Source organism: Pelodiscus sinensis, chromosome 8 (genome assembly GCF_049634645.1).
Source record: "Pelodiscus sinensis isolate JC-2024 chromosome 8, ASM4963464v1, whole genome shotgun sequence".
NCBI lineage: Eukaryota > Metazoa > Chordata > Testudines > Trionychidae > Pelodiscus > Pelodiscus sinensis.
Genome location: NC_134718.1, coordinates 40,561,426 through 40,586,199, shown reverse-complemented (window position 1 = coordinate 40,586,199; position 24,774 = coordinate 40,561,426). Strand labels below are relative to the sequence as shown.

At 45.8% G+C, this 24,774-nt stretch overlaps 1 protein-coding gene across 6 annotated transcripts in view; it reads right to left on the bottom strand.

Annotated features, from left to right (window-relative positions):
• Positions 1 to 24,774, bottom strand: part of PCGF5 (polycomb group ring finger 5) — a 122,784-nt gene that overhangs the window by 46,718 nt on the left and 51,292 nt on the right. For 2 of the 6 annotated variants that reach the window (XM_025181858.2, XM_025181859.2), the window contains 2 exons: positions 20,145 to 20,445; positions 10,182 to 10,278 (listed from right to left, as the gene is read on the bottom strand). In XM_025181858.2, coding sequence (XP_025037643.1) covers positions 10,182 to 10,278; positions 20,145 to 20,256 — 209 coding nt within the window. In that variant the 5' untranslated portion in view covers positions 20,257 to 20,445. Of the gene's footprint in view, positions 1 to 10,181; positions 10,279 to 20,144; positions 20,446 to 21,008; positions 21,704 to 24,774 lie in introns of those variants that run through there. The other 4 variants (XM_025181862.2, XM_025181857.2, XM_025181863.2 and 1 more) reach the window with 4 other exon arrangements.

Sequence of the window (24,774 nt, the reverse complement as noted above, 5' to 3'; positions counted from 1 at the left end):
TGAAGAGGTTCAAAAAGATCTCACCAAAGTAAGTGTTTGGGCAAGAAAATGGCAAATAAAGTTTAACGTTGATAAATGTAAAGTAATGCACATTGGAAAAAATAATCCCAGCTATATATACAAGATGATGCGGACTAATTTGGTTACAACTATTCAAGAAAAAGATCTTGGAGTCATTGTGGAAAGTTCTCTGAAAACATCCACTCAGTGTGTAGCAGCAGTGAAAAAAGCAAATAAAATGTTAGGAATCATTAAAAAAGGGATAGAGAATAAGACAGATAATATTTTATTGCCTCTATATAAAAGCATGGTACGCCCACATCTTGAATTCTACGTACAGATGGGATTGCCTCATCTCAAAAAAGATATATTGGCATTGGAAAAGGTTCAGAAAAGGGCAACAAAAATGATTAGAGGTTTGGAACGGGTCCCATATGAAGAGAGATTAAAAGGACTTGGACTTTTCAGCTTAGAAAAGATGAGACTAAGAGGGATATGATACAGGTCTATAAAATCATGATGGATGTGGAAAAAGTGAATAAGGAAAAGTTATTTACTTATTCTCACAATAAAAGAACTATGGATCACCAAATGAAATTAATAGGTTGCAGGTTTAAAACAAACAAAAAAGTTTTTCTTCACTCAGTGCACAGTTTAACCTGTGGAACTCCTTGACAGAGGATGTGGTGAAGGCTATAACTATAACAGGGTTCAAAAAAGAGCTACATAGATTTGTGGAGGTTAGGTCCATCAATGGCTATTAGCCAGGATGGGTAGAAATGGTATCCCTAGCCTCTGTTTCTCTGCAGGTGAGTGAGAATCACGTGAGGATTATCTGTTGTGATCCCTCCCTCTGGGGCATCAGGTATTGGCCACTGTCGGCAGACAGAATACTGGGCTAGATGGACCTTTGGTCTGACTCAGTATGGCCGTTCTTATGTTCATCACAAACTAAGTTGTGTCTTCTAGTAACTATATAATCCTTTGTCTGAAACTCTGCAAAATTATTTGGTGTGAGTGGAGGATGTGTGTGAGTGTGAAAGCCATCACAAAATGCCCAGGTGGTTAAGAAGAAGTGGGAATCTTGAAGATAACTAAGAAACACCCATTGTACCGGAAGCCAAATTAATATTAGCAGAATTGACAGAACCCTGGAGGGTTCCTTCAAGAAAACTTGCCCAGGCATTCATTAATGGATCTCAAAGTCACTGTATTACTTCAGACCAATTTCAAAAGCGAGATCGCCAGGGAAGTTACAGAACTTAATTTAATTTACTAATTTGGTAACTACAACAAAAGTCTAAATAAAGACATTGGCTGGATAGCCTGCTCCATTCCACATCCTAATGACATAAAAACCAAACAAAGGGTACTTAGAGTGGGTACTAAATACTCTTATCAGCTTCATTTAGCATGGACACTCTAATTGGCAATTTCTTTCTCCTCCCCCCCCCCTTCTTTTTCCTTCTCTCCCCATCATTCTTTTTCTGTGCTATTTATTTGAAAACTGGACCCCTTAAACTCCATTCATCTGAAGAAGTGGGTTGTGCCCACGAAATCTCATGATACCATCTACATTTTTTGTTTGTCTCTAAGGTGCTGCAAAACTATTTGTTGTTTTTTAAGTTTTTCCAGTTAGATGTAAGCAGGCTCTAAACAACTGCTTGCAATGCAGCCAACTAAAAGGAGAGAGCAGCCCTGGGGGGCTGGGTATGCTCATTCTAATTGTTTAGCCCTGCAAGATAATCAACTGTTGATATGTAAATAGAACTCCTGCCAGAATGGGGAAGGAATCCGGGGGTTTGGTTATGTAAATCCAATTCACCTACGGCTGATGGAGGGTGAATTGTTGGAATAGAATGAGGTGTAGTGTAACTAATTGGCTGTTGTGGGATCGCAAACTATGCTACCCCTAAATGTAGGCACTGTAAAATATGACACCAGTGCTTGCAAGAGAGACACCATCATTGTACAGGGTCGCAGATGACTAAACCTCCCCCTTCCAGATTTGAGTGGACGATTTGGGGGGAAGAGGCTTGAGCCAGCCAGCTTCATGACTGCCGGGTAAGAGCTGTAAGACTGATTCAACCTTTCTCCTTTCCCCCCTGTTCTAAGGATAGACCTAAAGCAGAGTCCAAAGGAGTCTTTTTGTTATTCCAGTGGAAACTGGAATCTTTTGGCCAGCCTAGGTGGTGGCTAAGAGTTGACATCACTAAGAGCTGTAGTCACTGGTTTGGCCTGAAGTCAGACTCATTGCAAGTGGTGGGCAGCCAGCAGGCTGGCTGGCAGGAGTGACTGGCGGGTGGCCAGTAAGAGCAGCAGCAGGCAGCCAGCAGGACGACTGGCAGGAGAGACCAGCAGGGGAGCTGGTAGGAGCAGCGGCAGGCGGCCAGCAGGATGGCTGGTGGGAGTGACCGGTGGGTGGCCAGCAGGAGCAGGCAGCTGGTGGGAGTGACAGGCCGGCGGCCGGTAGGAGAAACAGCAGGCAGCTAGCAGGAGCAAGAGAACCACAGGAGCAGCATAAAGATGGCAAGGCCTCAGGCTCAATGAGTGGACTCATCAGCATGATGTGTCTGAGTTTGCACTGACTGGACAGAGCTGTAACTGGGGCATTTGAAGTGGGGTAAGGAGAAAGTTTGGGTTGGTTAATGGGACCCTTACATTGCTGGACTAGTGAGCCTGAAAGGCAAAGAACACATTGCTCAATCTATTTGAGCTGAGACGGTTACTCATGGGTTGGTTATAAACTCGTTGTGGTGTTTTCCCAAGTTAATCCATGTTACTTCTCTCTCTCTTTCATTAAAAGTTTCTTTTCTATGCTCAGACTCTGTGCTTTCAAGAGGGAAAGCATTGCCTCTCAAAGGCGCCCAGGGGTGTGTGAATTTCCCAGGTTACTGGGTGGGAGCTCAAGCCAGTTCTGAGTGAAATGGATGAAAAGAAACCTTTAGATTGAATCCGGCCCTGGCTGCTGCCGACGCTACTTGGCAGAAGGGTTACATACAGACTAACATGGCTAACCCTCTGAAACTTTTGAACACAAACAACAGTTAACAATAGGAAGCCTGACAATAGCTATCAAAGCATAACCGTGGAAAACCCTGAGATTAACACCATTTAAGGATGAATTATTGCAGCATGACACTGCAATACCCATAGACTCAAATGGGGGGCTTTTGCCATTAGGCTCTGGGTTCAGACCTGAAAGCCAAGCCTCAGAGGAGCCCCAAATTACTACTGATGTACCCCTATTCCTCAATCAGTCAATCTTGCCTGGCCAGTAAGACTGATTTGAGCCATGACAGACTGGTAACTATACCATCTGCAGGGTGTGTGTGTATGCATATGCTGCTTTTCAGGCTGTATTTTCAATAAATATGGCATATTTCCTTTTTCAAGGGAAAAGATCCTGTGTGCTTTTTATAAGCATAACAACTGGATAAAGGAAAAGCTGTTTAACAAGGCAGATAGGACAGAGAATTTAGGTATTGGAGGGTTATGTCTTTAACTGTATGAAATACATTTTCACATCATGACAATTCAAACCTATGTTAAACAATTGTTTTTCTTAAAACTGAATTCTTCTGAGGAAATCTTACAGTGAAACCAAGGTGACATGGAACTTGTACATATTACAGAGAAAAATACAAACTAGTTTTCCCATGTTTGTAAAGACCAAAAAATGTGACACAGTAATTTGCCAGTTCTGTTGTTTTTATTTCATATAACATCTAACTGGGTTCCTTTAGGGGTAGAAAGCACTATGTTTACTGTTCTCATATGTGCTATGGTAGGGATTTCTGTTTAGCTTGTGCTTCATGTCCAAGAATTATGACTTAATTGGGATAACAGAGACTTGGTGGGATGACTCGCATGACTGGAGCGCTGTCATGGAAGGGTATAGACTGTTCAGGAAGAACAGGCAGCGGAGAAAAGGAGGAGGAGTTGCGCTATATGTAAGAGAGCACTACGATTGCTCTGAACTCCAGTATAAAGAGGGAAAAAAACCTGATGAGAGTCTATGGGTTAAGTTTAAAGGAGCAAACAACAGCAGTGATGTTGTGGTTGGTGTCTGCTATAGGCCACCGAATCAGGTGGATATGGTAGATGAGGTTTTCTTTGGACAACTGAGCGAAGCTGCCAGATCGCAGGCCCTGGTTCTCGTGGGGGACTTTAATCACCCTGACATCTGTTGGGAAACCAATACGGCAGCACACAGGCAATCCAGGAAGTTTTTGGAGAATGTTGGGGATAACTTCTTGACACAAGTACTGAAGGATCCGACCAGGGGCCATGCGCAGCTTGACCTTCTGCTCACAAACAGGGAGGAACTAATAGGGGAAGTAGAGGTGGGTGACAACCTGGGAAACAGTGATCATGAGATGGTAGATTTCAGGATCCTGACCAAAGGAAGAAAAGAGAGTAGTAAAATACACACGTTGGATTTCAGAAAAGCAGATTTTGTCTCCCTCAGAGATCTGATGGGCAGAATCCCATGGGATGCTAACACGAAGGGGAAAGGGGTCCAAGACAGCTGGCAGTATTTTAAAGAAGCCTTATTGAAGGCACAGAAAGAAACCATCCCAACGCGTAGCAAGAGAGGCAAACATGGTAGGATTGGCTTACAGGGGAAGCCCTTGGTGAACTTAAGCACAAAAAGGAAGCTTACAAAAAGTGGAAACTTGGACAAATGACCAAGGAAGAGTTTAAAGGTATAGCTCGAGAATGCCGGGGGGTTATCAGGAAGGTGAAAGCGCAAATGGAATTGCGACTGGCTAAGGATGTGAAGGATAACAAGAAAGGTTTAACAAGAAGAAGGTGATCAGAGAGGGTGTGCAGCCCCTAATGGATGAAGGAGGTAACCTAGTGACAGATGATGTGGGGAAAGCTGAAGTACTCAATGCTTTCTTTGCCTCTGTATTCACGGACAAGGTCGGCTCCTGGACTTCTGCGCTAAGTGACGCAAGATGGGATGAAGATGGACAGCCCGTGGTGGGTAAAGAACAGGTTAGGAACTATTTAGAAAAGCTAAACGTACATAAATCCATGGGTCCGGACTTAGTGCATCTGAGGGTACTGAGGGAGTTGGCAAATGTCATTGAGGAGCCTTTGGCTATTATCTTGTTTGCAGATGATACCAAACTGGGTGGGGTTGCAACTTCTTTGGAGGATAGGGACATAATTCAAAATGACCGTAGCAAGTTAGAGAAATGGTCAGAGGTAAACAGGATGAGGTTTAATAAAGAGAAATGCAAAGTGCTCCACTTAGGAAGGAACAATCAGTTCCATACATACAAGATGGGAAGCGACTGTCTAGGAAGCAGCATGGCGGAAAGGGATCTAGGGGTCATAGTGGACCACAAGTTGAATATGAGTCAACAGTGTGATGCTGTTGCAAAAAAAGCAAATATGATTCTAGGTTGTATCAACAGGTGTGTTGTAAGCAAAACTCGTGAAGTCATTCTGCCGCTCTACTCTGCACTAGTTAGGCCTCAGCTGGAGTACTGTGTCCAGTTCTGGGCGCCACATTTCAAGAAAGATGTGGAGAAATTGGAAAGGGTACAGAGAAGAGCGACAAGAATGATTAAAGATTTAGAGAACATGACCTATGAAGCCAGGCTTCATGAACTGGGCTTGTTTAGTTTGGAAAAAAGAAGATTAAGGGGGGACATGATAGCGGTTTTCAAATATCTAAAAGGGTGTCACAAGGAGGAAGGAGAAAATTTGTTCCTCTTGGTTTCTGAGGACAGGACAAGGAGTAATGGGCTTAAAGTGCAGCAAGGGAGGTTTAGATTGGACATTAGGAAAAAATTCCTAACTGTCAGGGTGGTCAAATATTGGAATAAATTGCCAAGGGAGGTGGTGGAATCTCCCTGTCTTGAGATATTTAAGAACAGGTTAGATAGACATCTGTCAGGGATGGTGTAGACGGAGCTTGGTCCTGCCTTGAGGGTGGGGGGCTGGACTCGATGACCTCTCGAGGTCCCTTCCAGTCCTATGATTCTATGATTCTATGCTCTTTGAAAAGTTGTGGAGATTGGGAGAAATCCCGGATGATTGGAAAAAGGCACATGTAGTGCACATCTTCAAAAAAGGGAAGAAGAAGGATGATCCAGGGAACTATAGGCCAGTCAGTTTTACCTCGGTTCCTGGAAAAATCATGGAAGGGATCCTTAAGGAATCCATTTTAAGGCACTTGGATGAGAGGAAAGTGATTAGGAATAGTCAGCATGGATTCACAAAGGGAAAGTCGTGCCTGACCAATCTGATTACCTTCTATGATGAGGTAACTGGCTCGGTGGACATGGGGAAGTCAGTGGATGTTATATACCTTGACTTTAGCAAGGCTTTTGATACGGTCCCCCACAATATTCTTGCCAGCAAGTTAGGGGAATATGGATTGGATAAATGGACTGTAAGATGGATAGAAAGCTGGCTAGAAGGCCGGGCCCAGCGGGTAGTGATCAATGGCTCGATGTCAGGATGGCAGTCGGTTTCTAGCGGAGTGCCCCAAGTTTCGGTTCTAGGACCGGTTTTGTTCAATATCTTTATTAATGATCTGGATGAGGGGATGGATTGCACCCTCAGCAAGTTTGAGGATGACACTAAGCTGGGGGGAGAGGTAGATAAGCTTAAGGGCAGAGACAGGGTCCAGAGTGACTTAGACAAATTGGAGGATTGGGCCACAAGAAATCTGATGAGGTTCAACAAGGACAAGTGTAGAGTTCTGCACTGGGGACGGAAGAATCCCAAGCATAGTTACAGGCTGGGGACCAACCAGCTAAGTAGTAGTTCTACAGAAAAGGACCTGGGGGTTACAGTGGATGAGAAGCTGGATATGAGTCAACAGTGTGCCCTTGTAGCTAAGAAGGCTAATGGCATATTAGGTTGCATTAAGAGGAGCATTGCCAGCAGAGCCAGAGATGTCATTATTCCCCTTTATTCGGCATTGGTGAGGCCATCTGGAGTATTGTGTCCAGTTCTGGGCCCCCCACTACAAAAAGGATGTGGATGCATTGGAGAGGGTCCAGCGGAGGGCAACCAAAATGATTAGGGGGCTGGAGCGCATGACTTATGAGGAGAGGCTGAGGGAGTTGGGTCTGTTTAGTCTGGAGAAGCGAAGAGTGAGGGGGGATATGATAGCAGCCTTCAACTTCCTGAAGGGAGGTTCCAAAGAGGATGGAGAGAGGCTGTTCTCAGTAGTGACAGATGGCAGAACAAGGAGCAATGGTCTCAAGTTATGGTGGGAGAGGTCCAGGTTGGATATTAGGAAAAACTATTTCACTAGGAGGGTGGTGAAGCACTGGAATGGGTTACCTAGGGAAGTAGTGGAGTCTCCATCCCTAGAGGTGTTTAAGTCCCGGCTTGACAAAGCCCTGGCCGGGTTGATTTAGATGGGATTGGTCCTGCCTAGAGCAGGGGGCTGGACTTGATGACCTTCTGATGTCTCTTCCAGTTCTATGATAAGGGGATGGTTTGAGAACATGATCTTGGTAACTAATTGACCATTCATTATCAGTGGGAAATAGGTCAATGGAGTTACTATAGAGAACTTTCTGGGTGTCTGGCTGGTGAGTCTTGCCCACATGCTCAGGGTTTAGCTGATCGCCATATTTGGGGTCGGGAAGGAATTTTCCTCCAGGGTAGATTGGCAGAGACCCTGGAGGTTTTTTGCCTTCCTCTGTAGCATGGGGCACAGATCACAGCTGGAGGATTCTCTGCATCTTGGGGCCTTCAAAGTATTTGAAGGCTTCAATATCTGAGACATAGGTGAGAGGATTATTCTAAGAGGGGTGGGTGAGATTCTGTGGCCTGCACTGTGCAGGAGGTCAGACTAGATGATCATAATGGTCCCTTCTGACCTTAAAGTCTATGAGTCTATGTCTTGAATAAATCGAAGTACAGGCAGTCCCCGGGTTACGTACAAGATAGGGACTGTAGGTTTGTTCTTAAGTTGAATTTGTATGTAAGTCGGAACTGGTACATATTGTAGGGGAAACTCTAGCCAAACATTTTTTTTAGTTTTGGATAGCATAGGGAAAGGTTAACTCCCCTCTAATGTTTGTTTTGCTGTCTGTTCCCCTGTTCAGAAGATTTCACATCTATTTCTGTCCCTGTGACAAACTCAGGACTAAAGGAGTAACTCATCAAATACCAAACAGCTCTGCACCATGCTTTGAGCTAATAGCTTTATTTCCACACACCACCCAGGGTTCTAGGAGGAGGGTCCTTTTTTTGCTAACACAATGAGGCCAGCACTTTGTTTTGGTGGAGTCTTTGTTTGCCCAGGGAGCCCAGCATGTATAGGGGGAGGAGGGGCGGAGAGGCTGCTTTTGTCTGCTGTTCGGCAGCCTGTTGCTCAGGGGAGGGGGCAGCCTGTTGCTGGCAGGGGGGGAGGGGGGAGGCGTGCAGGATGAGAGGCCGCGGGGGGGGGGGGGGCAGCAGGCGTGGGGAGGCACTTTTCCTCTGCCCGGCAGCTCTGCTGGATCCCTGTCCCTGTGGCCAGCTGCTGCAGGCAGAGGCCAGTTGGAGCCGGCCAAAGAGGAGGAGGAGGTGGATTCTAGGACCCAGGTGAGCGAGCCCCGGGGACGCTGCTGCGCTCCGGGAGCCCGGCATGTATAGAGGGGAGGAGGGGCAGAGAGGCTGCTTTTGTCTGTTCGGCAGCCTGTTGCTCAGGGGAGGGGGCAGCAGGCGTGGGGAGGCACTTTTCCTCTGCCCGGCAGCTCTGTGGGACCCCAGTCGGAGCCGGCCCAAGGAGGAGGAGGATCCTAGGACCCAGGTGAGCGAGCCCCGGGAATGCTGCTGCGTATGTGCGGGAGTTGCCTCACCCCGTTCGTATCTAGGGATCCGACATAAGTCGGATCCACGTAAGTCGGGGACTGCCTGTATACTACAGATATTGAATGATGCAGATGGGGTATAAAAATGTATTGCCAATCAATTTACAGGTCTAGATCATGGAATCATTTATATATGAAAACTTATTGTATGAAATTCCTGATGAGGCAGTTACCTGGAAAAGGTAAAAGTTTTTAGTGATCATGTTTGAAATAGTACCCAGCAACTGTTCAAGTGTGTTCTTGAATGTTTGACTTACAAATGAACAACATAATGAAAGAATGCATCCGCCATACTAGAAACAACAGTAAATTTAAATATAAACATTGGGCTACAGAAAAATGGGAAAATAACATATTGTTTAAAATTTAGTAACAATAAATGTAAAACAAATTCTATTAAAAAGAAGAGGCCTTGAAGGGGAACTGGCAGTATTGGAAGAGCTTCTAGGGAATAAGGGTATGTCTGCACTTGTCCCTTAGTTCGGACTAGGGAGGCAAATGATGCATACCGAAGTTGCTAATGAAGCATGGGTTTTAAATATCCCATGCTTGATTAGCAAACTCGTGACCGGTCGCCATTTTAAAATGCCAGTCGCCCGATTTAACTTGTCGCATGTAGATGCGGTGGTCCGATCCAAAACCCTTCCCTCGAATTAACTGTTACTCCCCTTGCAATGAGCAATGTTTTATTCTCCTCTTGCAATGAGGAGTAAGAGTTAATTCGAGGGAAGGGTTTTGGATCGGACTACCACGTCTACATGTGGCAAGTTAAATCGGGCGACCGGCATTTTAAAATGGCGACCGGGTGTGAGTATGCTAATCAAGCATGGGATATTTAAATCCCACGCTTCATTAGCAGCTTCGGTATGCTTCATTTGCCTCCCTACTTCGAACGAGGGGGCAAGTGTAGACATACCCTAAGAGTCTGTGTCAGAGCTACTTTCCCAGTTGAAAAATAGGCTAAAAATATTTCATGTGGATGTCAGAAGCATTTTTTAAAGAACTTTCTTCGTTTAAGTGAATTTATGCTAAATGGATATTAGCCAAACTACAATGGTCAGCTTTCTTTCCATGCATTTGAAGGCAGGGAGTAATTTAAAGAAGCAGGAATTGAAACTTTATAGTTGACCAGTTTGCCGCTGGTGGGTTATGCTGGATATTCATTTAGTTTTATATTCAAGTAATATAAAGGATACCTTGAGTGTACACACAGAAGTCAGCATTTGTGTAAATTAAAAAAAAAGGAATTATGGAATGTCCTTAAATTAATGAAATTATTAAAAAAGACTGTTAAAAACTTCCAATGACATGTATTTATTCAAATTTTATTAAATGTTGTCTTACCTTAACATTTCTAATGGATTGGTCTCATGTACCTGATTGCCACATCTGGGGCAGTCATTGCTTTCTTCAAAGTGCTGAACAATACATGTCTTACAAACTGTAACAAAGAAAAAACTGTGCATTAGATAAAAGTGTACATTATTACAGTGTAACTTTTCGGTCAATAAAATATTATTGATCCCATATGGTTTGTAATTAAATAAACAGACTAATGCTGAATGCTTCTTGTAGCAGGCATAAGAAGGATATTCTTTAACACACTGAAATACAATATTGATTTACCTGTTTCTTATAACATTGAGCCAATACAGATTAAAAGAGTATTGCTCATAATTATGCAATGTTTTTATCATTGTTTTATACTCCTCACAATGCACAGTGTGCCACATAAAAGACATAAAAAGCAGGTCAGAGAAAGCGCATGTAGGGGAATCTCAGCAAAGCAGAATCCTTCCATAACTTTGGAAGAACTGAAAAGAAGGTAAGTTTGCAATCAGTTATGATACAGAATTCCTTTATTTATCCTTGAAATGCTGGTGACTGAAAACTTGTCATCTACTATTTTCACGAAGGGTAAAAAGAAAAGTATAAAACACTGTTCCATGGGTCGAAGTGAGCTATTTTTCCCTCCAGATATATGACCTTTAATAATAATGATGATAAAAGCAATGGTGAACATTCCGTACTTGAATCTGAACATCACAACAATCAGAGGAGCATAGATATTGCGTTAGGTATCAACATTAATATAAGAGCCTACAAATTGATATTAACCTAAACACTGCCAAAGTTTTCAAACAAAAAGTATCACACCAAAGTTGATTCCAAATTTGATTAATTGCTGATTTGGGCATCATTAATACGATAAGGGAAACACAAATTGGAAAGGTCTGCTATCACTGATTTGCTAAAATATTCTGAATGCATATTTACTCTCTTCTGTGTATTATTTTTCAGCTGACTTGAAATGTGAACTGCAAATAGAGAAACTCCTCACTTAGCATTGTAGTTATGGTCTTGAAAAATGCGACTTTAAACAAAACAATGTTAAGTGAATCCAATTTCCCCACAGGAATTAATGAAAGAAGAGGGGGAAAGAGCCAGGCCGTTAGGTTCCAGGGAATTTATTTTCTCCCTCAATCAGAGGATCTTCTTTTGAGCTTCTTGAACTTCTCCTAAAGCAATCCTGTTGATATCAGGTGGGATATTTCCCAGAGAATACCTTACTGCTCAAGCACTGATTTTCCAAAGTGCTGGAGGGTGCTCAACCCGATGCTCTGTCCTGGACCCGCATCCACTCCTCCCTATTCCCCCAAACTCCTCAAAGTCGCAGGCAGAAGGCACAGGAGGGAAGGATAAGGCTGTGTGCCTCCCATGCACAGCAATCAGCTCTTTGGTGGTGTTCAGGAGGCTCTGCGGGGGTGTGGGGTAGTGAAGATGGGATGAACAGCTTTCCTCCTCACAGAATCTGATTCCTGCAGCAATCCGCTGTTTAGTGGTGTTCAAGAGGCTTGGGGAAGGAGAGGTTGCGCACCACCTTTTCACTCCTTCTCCTCTTCCTCCAGAATCTTCTGAACAGCTGACTGCTGTGGGGAGGAAGGGGGAACTGCTGTATGCAGGAGGTAGAAGGTGGGATGGGGAACTGATAAGGAAGCTGCTGTCCCACACTGGTTCCAAGCCTCTACCTGCTAACAACCTGAGGTCCACTGGGATTCTATATGCGGCCAGAGAGACATTTTGTTTACCACTGTCCATGCACAGAGTTGTCAAGATTCCGTTAGTTTCCACAGCATAGTTTTTTTCCTGAGATTACGCAAATGCAGCTTGTAAAACTACCCTATCCTGGGACACTGTCTTGGTTACAGCAATCTTGCAGCCCACTGAGATAAAGGAGGGCCACTCATGCAGCTCACTCACTAGCCTAGGTTGCCCGACACTGTGTTAGCAGGTGGCCAAACAATCTTATAAGCAAATATTATGCAACTTTAAGCAAATATGTTCTTTATTAGATCAGGGACTAAACAATGAAGCAACATTAACCAGGACCATGTTAAGTTATACCAGGGGTGGGCAAAAGTCTCTCAGAAGGCCGGATCCAGCCCACCTTGGGCTTTGATTTGCCCCCTAACTGGTGTGTGCGCCAGGGAAAGAACTCAGTCCCGCCCCTCCTCCGCCTGGGCAGCCTCTGGAGAGGAGGCAGTGTTGGGGCTGAGGCTCCTCAACAGGGTCAGCCACGGAGGCGCCGCTACTGTGGCCAGGCAGCCAGGGCCATCCCTGGCGGCTGGAGGCACTGCTTGCCATGGCACCTCCGGGGTGGGCACAGTAGCGGCACCTCCAGGGCCAGTCCCAGGCCGCATGGGCGCAGTAGCAGCACCTCTGGGGCCAACCCCGGGCCATAGTACCGTGCCTCCAGGTCAGTCCCGGGCTGCGTGGGCATGGTAACAACACCTCTGGGGCCAGCCCCAGGTCATGCACCGCTCACTTCTGGGGCGGCCTGGGGATGCATGGCTCTAGGGCAGCCTATGGCCGGGAGCGCCTCTGGGACATCCTGTGGCACCTCGGGGACGGTGTGTGGCCCCAGGCAGCATGACCACAGCAGCGGTGCCTACAGCCTCCTGGTTGGCCTGTGGCAGCGGTGCCTTGGGGCCAGCCCCTAGACTGCGTGGCCATGGCAGCCATATCATCGACCTCCAGGACTGCCTGGCCACGGCAGAGGGGCCTCCCTCTAAGGCAGCTGGGACAGCGTGGCTGCAGCTGTTGCTGCAAGGGGGCAAGAAATATGGTAAGATTCCCCCTCATGCCCAGACCACCCCCACCCCAATCCTGTCACTTCCCTCCCCACCAAGACCCAGCAATCTCAACTTGCTCCGACACCCTCCCCTGTTCTTGCACCCTCTCTCCTGGCCACACACTGCACTCTCCCTGTTCCGGCTCCCACCACCTGCCCAGACACCCTACTCCCAGCCTGCTTCTGCACCTCAGCTCCCTCCAAGATCCTGCACCCCATCCCTATCCTACTTACTGGCAGCCCTGTCTCGTGCACTTTACCCCTCATTTTTGTCCCTACCCCAAAATCTAAGGAGGTCCATAAAATCCACTAACTCCAGAACCCCAGAAAAGTAAATCTGGTCTCTGGGAAGCCCTGAACCTCAGTTTCCCCCTTCCTTTCCCCTAACCTCTTGAGGCTGGGGCACTAGAGGAGTGAGGTGTCTCAGTTGAGGCCACATCTGTGAGTGTTGGAGGTTTTGGAGGAGTTTTTTTGCTTCTCACTTGTGTGGCCCCCAACTGATCCTTTTGTGGGTCAATGACCCCTGACCTAAAAAGGGTTCCCCACCCCTGACATAAATAAAGAAAACACTGACACTTTTTGTGTTGGACATAATACTTTACTTTATTGAAAATGAACTTTGATAAAACGCTTAATCTTTCTCACATTAGTTTAACTGTTTCATAATTTAAATTAAACTGTTCTTATTATCAGCAGCTGGTTCAGAAAATAAGGTCACCATGACTAGCAGGGTAATTCTTAACCCTGCCCCTTCTGCCAGAGGCCACGATCCTTCCACCCCAGGCCACACCCCTTCTGGGTCAGCTCACGACCACTTCCAAAATTTGTGAAGTGGTTCCCCTTCCAAAATTATTGCCCACCCCTGAGTTATACTTGAATAAATGGCTTGAAAAACTATTTTGTAATTTTTTCAAATAATTCTTCAACGAACTAATATCAGTTCTAAAACAAAAACACTGAACACTAATAATATGGAGATCTATGAGGGACTTCTGAAATCTTCAGAAATCAAGTACTGTAATAATCTGGAAAGCCATCCCAGGAGGTTCTAATATCTACATTCATGTTTCCCTAAGTTTGGGGCACAGGCTTTGAAGCCCACTGTCTGGCTCTCCTAATTGTAAAGACTGATGCCTGGCTTCCCATGGATTGGTGGTTCTAGAAGCCAAGCTGCACTGCAAGTGCTCCTAATCCTAATGAAGTGAGGCGGATCTGTTGCTGGCAAGTCCAGCAACAGGGGCACACCTGCTGCACTTCACGCTTGTGACAAAGTACAGAGGAGACAGCAGATGCCATCAATTAGGCACAACCCTCAGGACTAGGGATTTAAGAGTATGACTGAATAGTTGTGTAACTTCATAAAATTTTAGCCATTATATGACTATTTGATAGTCCCTGAGGGTGGGCCAACAGCCAGTGCGCTCCTGGCCCTACTCCTGGGGAGCCCCCTGCCATTCTGGGCTACTGCCTCTCTATCAGATGCAGCAGTGCAGGGTTGCAGGCAAGAGCTGGTCCACAAGGGGAATTGGTTTACAAACCAGCTCCCCACGCAGACCAGTTCTGCCTGAGGTCCTGTGCTGCTGCCTCTAGGTGACTTACCACAGCATAAAAGCACCTATGTGACGAACCTTTAATTAATTAATAAACAAAACATCCCATTCAATGTTCTACTTTCTCTTTATCAGCTATATATGAGAGAAAGTTTGTCTGTGAGTGAGTGAGTCTGTCTATTAATCCATCTGTTTGTTCAAGAACTCCTTCTAAATGGTAAGAGCTAGAACCACCAAATTTGGTATGCAGAACCCTTATCATAACTTGAAAAGCAAGGTAAAGGTTTGACTGTCTCAGGACAATGGGATGTGCCTGGAATATAATTATTTTCCATAACACAGAAAGGGAGGGGACTGCTTGCAGGAACAGTTGACCACAGGGGGGCAGCAAGGTGCCAGAGATGGGGACCAGAATAGCTATAATCCCACTGGACTAGCAGGGAGTAGGTGTTAAGGATGTGAACAACCACTTGACTGCTCAACTATCCAATAAACAAATGCTTACCAGATAGTCAACAGGCTAGTCGACTAGTCTCTCCCCCACCCCCTTGCTGCCTCTATCAGAAAGAGGCAGCGGGGAGTGGGGGTGGGGGAGAAAAGGGGATACTTCAAAGCTGCAGTCCCACATGAAGCCTGGGGCAAGACCCCGGGCTCCACGCGGCGCTGCCACTTTAAAACACCACATGCAGTCTGGGGCCAGTTTGGGTGTCCCCAGGCTGCATACGGTGTTTCAAAGTGGCAGCACCATGTGGAGCCTGGGATCAGCTGGGGACTCCCCTGCTGACCCCAGGCTTTGTGTCATGCTGCCACTTTGAAAGGCTGCTGATGCTGAGCTCCCCATGGTGTTTTAAAACAGGAGCACCGCATGGAGCCCAGGGTCAGCAGGAGAGTCCCCAGCTGACTCCAGGATCCACTGCTGCTTTGAAATGCTGTGTGCAGCCTGACACCCGGCTCCCCATGACATTTCAAAGAGGCAGGACCACACAGAGTTTGGAGTCAGTGGGGAAGCTCCAGCTGACAATGGGCTCCACGCAGCATTGCCACTTTGAAACACCGTGGGGAGCACAGGGCCCGTGCTCCCTGCAGCGCTTTCACCTAGGGAGGCGCCCTATCGACTAATTGAATAGTAGAAACAAATTGCATCAACTATGTGATTAGTAAATTACCCGAAATTTAACATCCCTAGTAGGAGTGGAGGTAAGTTTCCCGCCCAGCCAGTGTGGCCCCCAACACAGCCACCCCTGGGAAGCTGCTCTCTGGCCAACACGTTTCCCAACCAGCCAGTGCAGCCCTTGCCGTGGCCAAACCCAGAAAGCAACCACCCAGAAAGTATGGTCCCTGCTGTGGCCAGCCCCTGGGAACCATCACCTGGAAGCACGATCCCCACTGGCTCCTGCATCCCCCACACCTTCAGCTCCCTATCCTCAGCCCCTGTTCACCCTGAACCCTGAGTCTTGCGTCTCTCCCACCACCCACCCTGAGCCCCGCCTCACTCCAAAACCTTGACTCCTGCACCCCACACTCACCCTGCATCCACTGCCCTGAGCCCCCCTTGCTCCCCAACCCTGACTTCTGCACCCACCCACACTTCCAACTTCCTGGCCAAGCAATGCCAGGTAAATTTTCTAATATAGGTTAATTGTTAACACTGATGGTACTCTTTCCACTTTTAAACCCTTGCACTGAGCTAAACAGTCATGAACATCTGGGTTGGTGCTGCTGCAGACATCATCACTGAAGGAACACAACATGACTGATACTGTATTTACAAAGACAATGTGGGTGAGGCAATACTTTATTGGTTCAACTTCTTTTGGAACAAGAGACAAGCTTTTGAACTTTCCCAGAGCTCTTCTTAAGCTCTGCATAGGCTTTAAAGTTTGTCTCTTTCCACAGCAGAAGCTGGTCCAATAAAAGATATTACCTCACTCTCTTTATTTTTCTAATATCTTAGGATCAACACAGCTAGAACATGACTGCAAACAACTGTATTTACATACTCTTCTCATTTCTTTATGTCAAAGGCAGCTCAAGGGTTAGAGCCTCTCTGAGGCCAGATCCACACTACAAGGGAAGGTCGGCTTAAGGTATGCAATTACAGCTTCGTAAAAATGTAGTCGGAGTTGACATACAGGTACTTTAAGCCGAACTTTGGTGCTGTACTCACAGTGGGAGGTTGACAGAAGAAACACTCTTGTTGACTTCCCTTATTCTTTGTGAAGAGTAAGAGTACCGGCACTGACATGGGTGGCCTCAGCGTTCATTAGTGGGTATTTATTAGACCCATGAAATTGAACACCAGAAGATGGACCACCACAGCGTTGAACATCCTGCAAGTGGAAACGTGGCCTAAGATACATTTGTGATTATCATTTAAAAGTATCTAAGCACATATTACAACTAAGTATAAGTCTCGTAATTTGCCTATATTGTACATATTGCACTTTATGCTGAATACGTGTTTTATTATATATTCTGAAATTTTAAACAGATATGCTCTTATAGGACAAGACTCCCTCAGAATACAGCCCAAGTCAGGGGAATGCAAGCCAAAAACTCAAAGACAAAGTGGAGTCAGTTCTCAGAGGTTACCCTAGCCTCCACTTCATTGGCGCAAAAGAGGAGACAAATGGACCACATAAGTATGTGGTATTCCAGACCTTACTCATTCTTCCTCACTCAAAACTAAGCCTCAAGATAGGTGACACACAGAAAAGCTTCTCTGTTGATCAGCTAATTTATTAAACTAAACTTTTACCTCTTTATATGCACGATTTTAAAACAAATATATTTTTAAAACAATGTCCTTGCCAGACAGCTTAAAATTAAAAACACTTCACTTGTTCAAGGGCACAAATAAAGTTGACAGTTAATCAGCTATTCACTTGCACACGAGGTAGAATTCCACTATTCTCCAAAATCCAGAGCAGTCTTGCACATACTTTATCACCCTTTTGAAAATTTCTTAGGCACTTATCTTCCACTTACACACACCACTCTATTTAGGTATACACTCAAGGGACCATTCTGCTGTCTCAATTACAAGCAGCAGAGACACTCAAACTGGAGTTTCCTCTATTTACAAATGGAGGGATTTTGGTGGTAGGGTATCCTCCTTGAGGGACTCATCTTGTTCCAAAACTGGATGGGTTTTTTGACAGTCAGGACACACTGTAAGTAATATGAATTTTCTTAGGCTTAAGAGGAGGGAGAGGCATGAAAGGGATTGAGGTTTATTTGTAAGTGACTGGGAGAATCTGTAGGAATTCTGATGTGGGTACAGTCCTGTAGAGAGGTGCTGGTAAAACAACATGGTAGTTTCAGCAGGTTGATGTGTATTTATAATTTATGTCAAAGACACTCAGATTAGGGATGTTAGCTATCAGTTAATTGAATAGTCAAGTAACTGCATGAAATATTTGTAGTTACTTGACAATTCTATAATCCCTGGAAGCAGGGGCAGCAGCTAGTGTGCTCCCAAGCCCCATTCTTGGGGAGTCCCGTCACCCCGCCCTTCTGCCACTGTATCAGAGGCAGCAGCTCAGGTGCCAGGCAGAAGCTGGTCCGAGAAGTAAGCCAGTTGAAAAATCAGCTCCCATCGTGGACCGTCTGCCTACCGCCCTGCACTGCTGCCTCTAATACAGAGGCAGCAGTGTGGGGTGGCAGCAGCCTCTGACTGCTCCGCAGAGGCTGCTCCACCTGCCACGGAGCTGCCTCTGTCCACAGCGAGCCCAGGCCTGCTGTAGACAGAGGCTGATTTGCAGCAGCAGCCCCTGTCCGTGAGAGTCCCAGCTCCCACAGACAGAGGCTGCTCCATCTGCCCAGGCTTGCTGCAAGCAGAGGCTGCTTCATGGCAGCCACCCTGCCCCCATCCTGCGCTGCTGTCTGTAATAGAGCAAGCTGACTCTAAGCAGGCTCCCCCCAGCACCAGCTCCTACCTAGGCTTATTACTTTATTAATTGTTATTATGTAATGTACAGCAAGCAATTTTGAACATTCTGGCCCAGGTAATTTTTCTGTGTGGACTAGCATTTTTTAACCACAGTAAAACTAGTACTCCCTGTTTCCTCAACTTCTCTATGTCTCTGAGCTGACATTACATGATGAAGGTTCTACTCTATAAGGCTGTAGAACTATACACAGATCTGTAAGAACTATACACTGTTTGTAAGATATCCCAGAAAGTTCTCCCTGTCTCTATTGCTCAAAAGGTACAACAGACATCCCACTATTGTCCAAATACTTAAACATTATGGCTACATCTACACTGGCACGTTCTCACACAAAAACGTTTTCACACACTACACTCACACGTTCTCTCCAGAAGAGAGCATCTACACTGGCATGTGCTTTTGTGCAAGAGCATCCATGTCAGTGTAGAGGCTCTCTTGCGCAAGAAAACTCTGATGGCCATTTTAACCATAGGGATTTCTTCCGCGGGAGCGTCAGAGTTCTTGCACAAGAAGCCCTGATTTTATACATTAGAACGTCAGTTTACTTGTGCAAGAACACGCGGCCACTGTAGACAGACAGCAAGTTTTTGTGCAAGAGTGGCTGCTTTTGCACGAGATTGCGCCAGTGTAGACACAGCCCAAGAATAGCAGAGCAGCTGCATCTACGACTTCACCATAAAAAGCTAATAAAGCACATCTGGTCTAAAGGGAGAGTGAATTCTTGCTCACTCTTCAAAGTGAAGAGAGAACCCAGATTAAGATGCCATTCATCAGCATCCTCTGGGTGTGGCTTTATTAGCTAATTGATAGGCCAGGTCCCTGAAAAGTCACAGTATTAACATCATTCATAGCCCTTCTGTGCTGAGAATATAGTATTTATATTCAAGAAGCATCCCGTGTGATCTATCATAGCCTAAAATTACTAGAATTGTATGATTTAGGTTTAAAAGAACTCTGATTGCTCAGTAAGGTTAAAGAACTGGTAAGTGAACACAATCCACTGCCCTAGAAGTTTTGGAAGCCTTCCATTAACACAAGAATATTGGTATTTTTGGCACACAGATTAGCAGGACATACTTCACTGCAACAGATTCCTCCTGTGTTATATCTCCCAGAGTGCTCTTCTGCATTCCAAAGAATTCTCAGGGAGCAGTCGTCTCTGTTTTTGGACAGTCACCATTCTATTGCAGCAACTCAATTTTCCACAGGGAGACTATCTCCCAAATGGGTGGCTCTACACTGTAAAGCTGCAGTCAGTTCCATGTGCAGAAACTCAAAAGTGAGGCACCTTGTGCAGGTGCCTCAGTCACTCATTTCCAGTTCAGACAGAAAATTTCTCACCAATTCACAGAACTTGGCCTAGTTCAAAATCTTCCCTCCCTATAATTCAGTTCAACAGTTCTCATGTTATTACAAACATTCATTGGATACACTATATTGACATTTTAAGCAGAATATACTGCCAAAACCATAATAAACCCTTTGAAGTATTTGACTTCTCTCTTCTTCAACTCTAAGGCCCAACATACTCCACATTGAGATTTTCTGTGGTAATAGTGTACATCCAAACTGAACATCCTTAAACATGTAATGTTACACATTAAAAAAATGACTGGTGATATCAGAAGGAAGCATTACTTGTTGGATGAATATCTTGCAAAGTACTACTTACAGGTATGCAGGCACTCAGTTACTGTGGTGGGCTTGATAAGATATCCTTTACAAATGTAACAGGTGATATGAGGATTGAAATCTTTCACCAAGTGCTTCCGCTGGGTAGCCATTCGTGGGGCAGGCAATGCAGTCGAAACACTTTAGGCCAGAGGCTTGAGTTTGACAGCTGGAAGTGATGCCGTTCAAAGGAGCTGTTCTGTGCAACTGCACTGGTGCAGGCATTTGATGGACATTCCAAACCTCTCACAGGGACATCATTCATAACTCCTGCTCCTTTTTTGGGCTAGACGTTCTCACATCTGCAGGGCATGTGAAAGGAGAAGCAAAATGACATTGGTGCCCCACAGACAAGTGCCACAGAGCTCAGCACTGCCTCTGTGCTACGTGCTTTAGGGACAATTACGCCAGTGTCCCTGCCCCCACCCCCCCCATGAGCTTCCTGTGAGGCGGGTTAGTGCCCAGTGCAAGGTGACAGACACGGAGGGAAGGGCAGGTCATAGGTGCAGGGGCTGTGCTTAAGCTGCCGGGACCCTGAGCGATTTCCAGTGAGCCCTGGAGGAGCCTGGGAACGTCCCAGGAACCACATACTGGGCGAACTCCTCCTTCCCCACAGGCACAGCCCGTACCCAGGCCTCACAGCGGGTCCCGGCGGAGAACGGTTCTTCCCGCCCGTCCCCCGGCCTGAGAGGAAGGGGGGGGAGGTCTCCCCGGGCGCCGAGAAGCCACCGGGGCGCCACGGCCCAGACTCAGGGCTGCGGCGCTTCGTCCCTCCCGGACAACTCTCGTCCCTCCCCCCGTGCACCTGCGGCGCCTCCTACCCCGAGTCCGCCCCAACTGTCCCCCTCCCCTCCCCCAGCTGTACCTGGCGGCGCCCATCGGCCTCCCGCCGGCAGCAGCCCCAGCCGCGCTGCCCAGCGAAAGAGAAAGGGAAACAGCGTGCGCCACCCGCCCCTTCAAGCCCGCCCTCCTTCCCGCCGGGCTGCCGCGGCCGGTCCCAGCGCTGGGCCACAGCGAGCAGGCGGGACAGGCGCGCAGGCGCTGCTCCCACGCCGAGCCCTGCTGCGCCACAGCCCAGGCGGCCTCTCTCGGGGCAGGGCGCGGTGTCTCCCCGCGGGCTCCCGCTCCCAAGGGTCCCAGGTTCCCGCCACTGGAGGGCAGCCGGGGCCTGGGGACAGTGGGTAGCTTTGGAGGTTAGGCAGAGGGCGGCTGGAGAGGGCAGCTGGCTGAGGAGTTGCAGGGAGGCTGGGGAGAGGTGGGGCTTGGGGCTCCATGGCTCAGAAGCTGGGAGCCGAGTGGCCTTGCAGAGAGCAGTAGCTGACACGAGAATCAGGGCCCTGCGGAGCTGTACGCACCGCCCCTGTCACAGTTTTTACCGAAATCTCTCCGAGGAGACTTACATCACACCTCTTAAGGTGCGGTTTTTAAAAAAATACTGTTTTCTTGCTATAGTGGGTATCAGACTTTCAGACAGCTGAAACTTAAACCAATTTTCAAAACTTTGAATCCTTTCTATATAGCTCTGAGAGTTTAGGGAGAGAACACAGTTACTGGAATAAATTAGGCTTAAATCCAGAAAATAAATACACATCCTGCATCAGTACAAAATTTGCATCTGTGTCCGCAAAAATGAACTATGGATATCTGAACTGACATCTGTGGCTACAAAGCTGATAGCTGCAATTTGCGGGGTTCTAGAAACAGAATTTGTATCTGCATCCATATCTGCAAAAACAAACTGCCAATATCCACAGCCACTGATGTGGATACCTGCAGATATAAAATGGATATCTGTGGAATTGCAGGGCTCTACTCATAGATGTAAAATTAAGCATGAATAAAAGTGTAACCCACATACTTGTTGGGTGTGGTGTACAGTAATTACTTGCTTAACATGTGCCCACTTAACACGTTTTCGCGATAGCACAATTTTTTTTGGGGGGGGGGGAATGTTTTTTAGAATATCACGACCGTCCCTGGAATAACATGGTTTCCCCAGCTGGCTGGTCACTTGTGGCTACGTGCAGCTTCCCTCTCCTCCCTGCAAAGTGGTGGAGGGTTTGCCACGCCGTTCCCCAGCAACCCCTTCTCACTGGACACCTTGCTCCCTCTCCTCCGTCCCTGCTTGCAGGTCAGCGGCTGAGTTTTCCCAGCTGGCCGGTCACCGCCGGCTGCACGGGGCTTCCCCTGCCTCCCTTCAAAGCGTCGGAGGGTTCGCGGTTTGCTGCTTGCCGTGCCGTTCCTTGGAGACCCCCTCTCGCCGGACGCCTTGCTCCCTCTCCTCCAACCCAGCTTGCAGGCCAGCAGCTGGGTTTCCCCATTCCCCACTGCTTGAAACGCAACCCCCACCTTTTCCATTATTTTCAATGGGAAAATTGACCCTGCATAACATGATCATTTTCTGAAACGTATCTACCGTGTTAAATGAGGAATTACTGTACTGTCCTACCTATTGGCACCAAGACTACTTACAGGAAAAATAAAAGTCAGCTCTACAGTTTTAGTTGAGTGCCAGCTGGCTTTTAACTCACTTAGTAGAGCAAGGGTGGGGAACCTTTTTTGGGCGGGGGGTTGCTGACCCACAGAAAAATCAGGTGCGGGCTGCACATCAGTGAGAACCAAAAACAAAAAAAAAGCCGCAAAAAACCACCAAACCTTCCCTGACGTGGCCCCCAATTGAGGAGAAAGAGACTCCCCACAATCCCCTCACACACCAGAGACTGGGGGTGGGGGGAGTAGTAGATTTTGTGTACTACAGCTCTACAGGAGGACAGAGAATAGCAAGCAGACTGGTGTGAGCTCCCCAGAACTGGAGGGGGGGGGCAGATTTGGCTCCTGGGGCCTTAGGTTCCCCACCCCTGCAGTAGAGGCTCACACACTAAAATCCAGAGGTCCTAGGTTTGGTTCTGCCTCTCAGCATTACAAAAGCATTCCTCATTGCCAGATGTTCACTGTTTTGCTTCCTGATTTATATAAATACCAGGTTTCTATCAAAGTTGTTGGGATGAGGCTTCTGGTATGTATTTAAAAAACAAAAACTGTTACATGGTAGGGGGACATAAACTAGGTGGAATTTGCTAAAGATAAAAACAGAACAAAGTACTTCCTGTTCTGTGATTTTGCTGTACAGTCTGTGACTACCCTGCAAAGACTACCACCTGTTGCCTTTACTTGTGAAACATTTGCTTTGTTTAGATCCAGTTCAGTCTCATCTTCATACTTTAGCTATGCTGCAACAATAGAAAGCTTTGCTAATGCCCAATTGTGATGTCAGATCCAGATGGGTGGAATCTTTACACCCAAGTGGAGTCCTATTACTTCAATCTGACTGCAGGGTAGATCAAGTATTGTTAAAAAAAACCCTTATACTGTAATTGAAGTTAGGGTACAATGAGGGTATTGGAATTGTATTAAGTACACTTTTTTAAAATCATCAAAAGTTTCAGTTTTATGAGACTTGATAATATAAATTAAAGTTTGCTGAACTACAATCAGTTTTAACTTAGTTTTCAAAAACAACAACCCAGCATGTATTAAGAACATAAGAATGGCCATGTTGGGTCAGATGAAAGGTCCATCTAGTCCAGTAGTCTGTCTTCCAACAGTAGCCAATCAATGTAAGATACTTTAGAGGAAATGAACAGGTTATCAAGTGACCTATTTCCAGCTCTTGGCAAATTATCATTTAACAACAAATTTGGTCTTGTGCTACTACCATCGTTTGTCATTATTAGACAATACTATACATTCTGGCAAGTTTTACAGAGATTAGAAAATACAAACTTCTATGATGGAAAATATGCAATATAAGAAGATATTTGTTAGATCACAAAATTATTTACAAGAGTATAAGAAAGCAGTGAAATCCCAAGTACTTTCAAAAGTTTCAGTTAATAAAACACTGACATTAATGAACAAAACATTGTTTCCCATAATTTCAACAACTTTTACTTCAAGGTATGTAAAAAGGAAGATTATACATCCCTGTTTTCTAAATTTGTTCCTACTTTACATATGGCAGGCAGGCATTGACTCAGATTGGGGAAAGTCAGTAATTTTTATAAATTACAATCTAATTAGAGTCAAGTAACACCGTTAAACATAATTTAATCTACAATTATTAAGATACAGGGAAGTTTAGGTACTTGAAACTGGAAGTTGGAAAGGATGTATATATCTGCAGTTTTTAAAAAATAACCTGAATTGTTTACTCTTTTAAAAATCATTCCAATACAACTAAACATAAGTTATTTTTCTTATCAATCAATCTTTTGTTTGGCAAATTGAATATTTCTATTTGTGATTAAGTTTGATCAATTTAACATAAGTTGATTTTTTCAGAATCATCATTTGGGTTGGCCTACTGAACATGAAATAAAGTCTACAAGCATCAGAATGCAATATTAAATCCCTTGGGGTGTAAAATAAGCAGCTGCTGATGTTCTCTTGAGGCAGGGAGGGCTGTTTTAAAAGAAATTATGTCTGGGATCTAATTTGGGGGATTTCAAAACTACTTGGTTTATAAAATCTGTTGCCTGTTAAAATAAAGTATATTTGTTTATCTACCAGACTCAGTTTTCAATAGTACTTGGTGTTCCACATTCCATTCAAACATAGCTATAAAGGTGGAA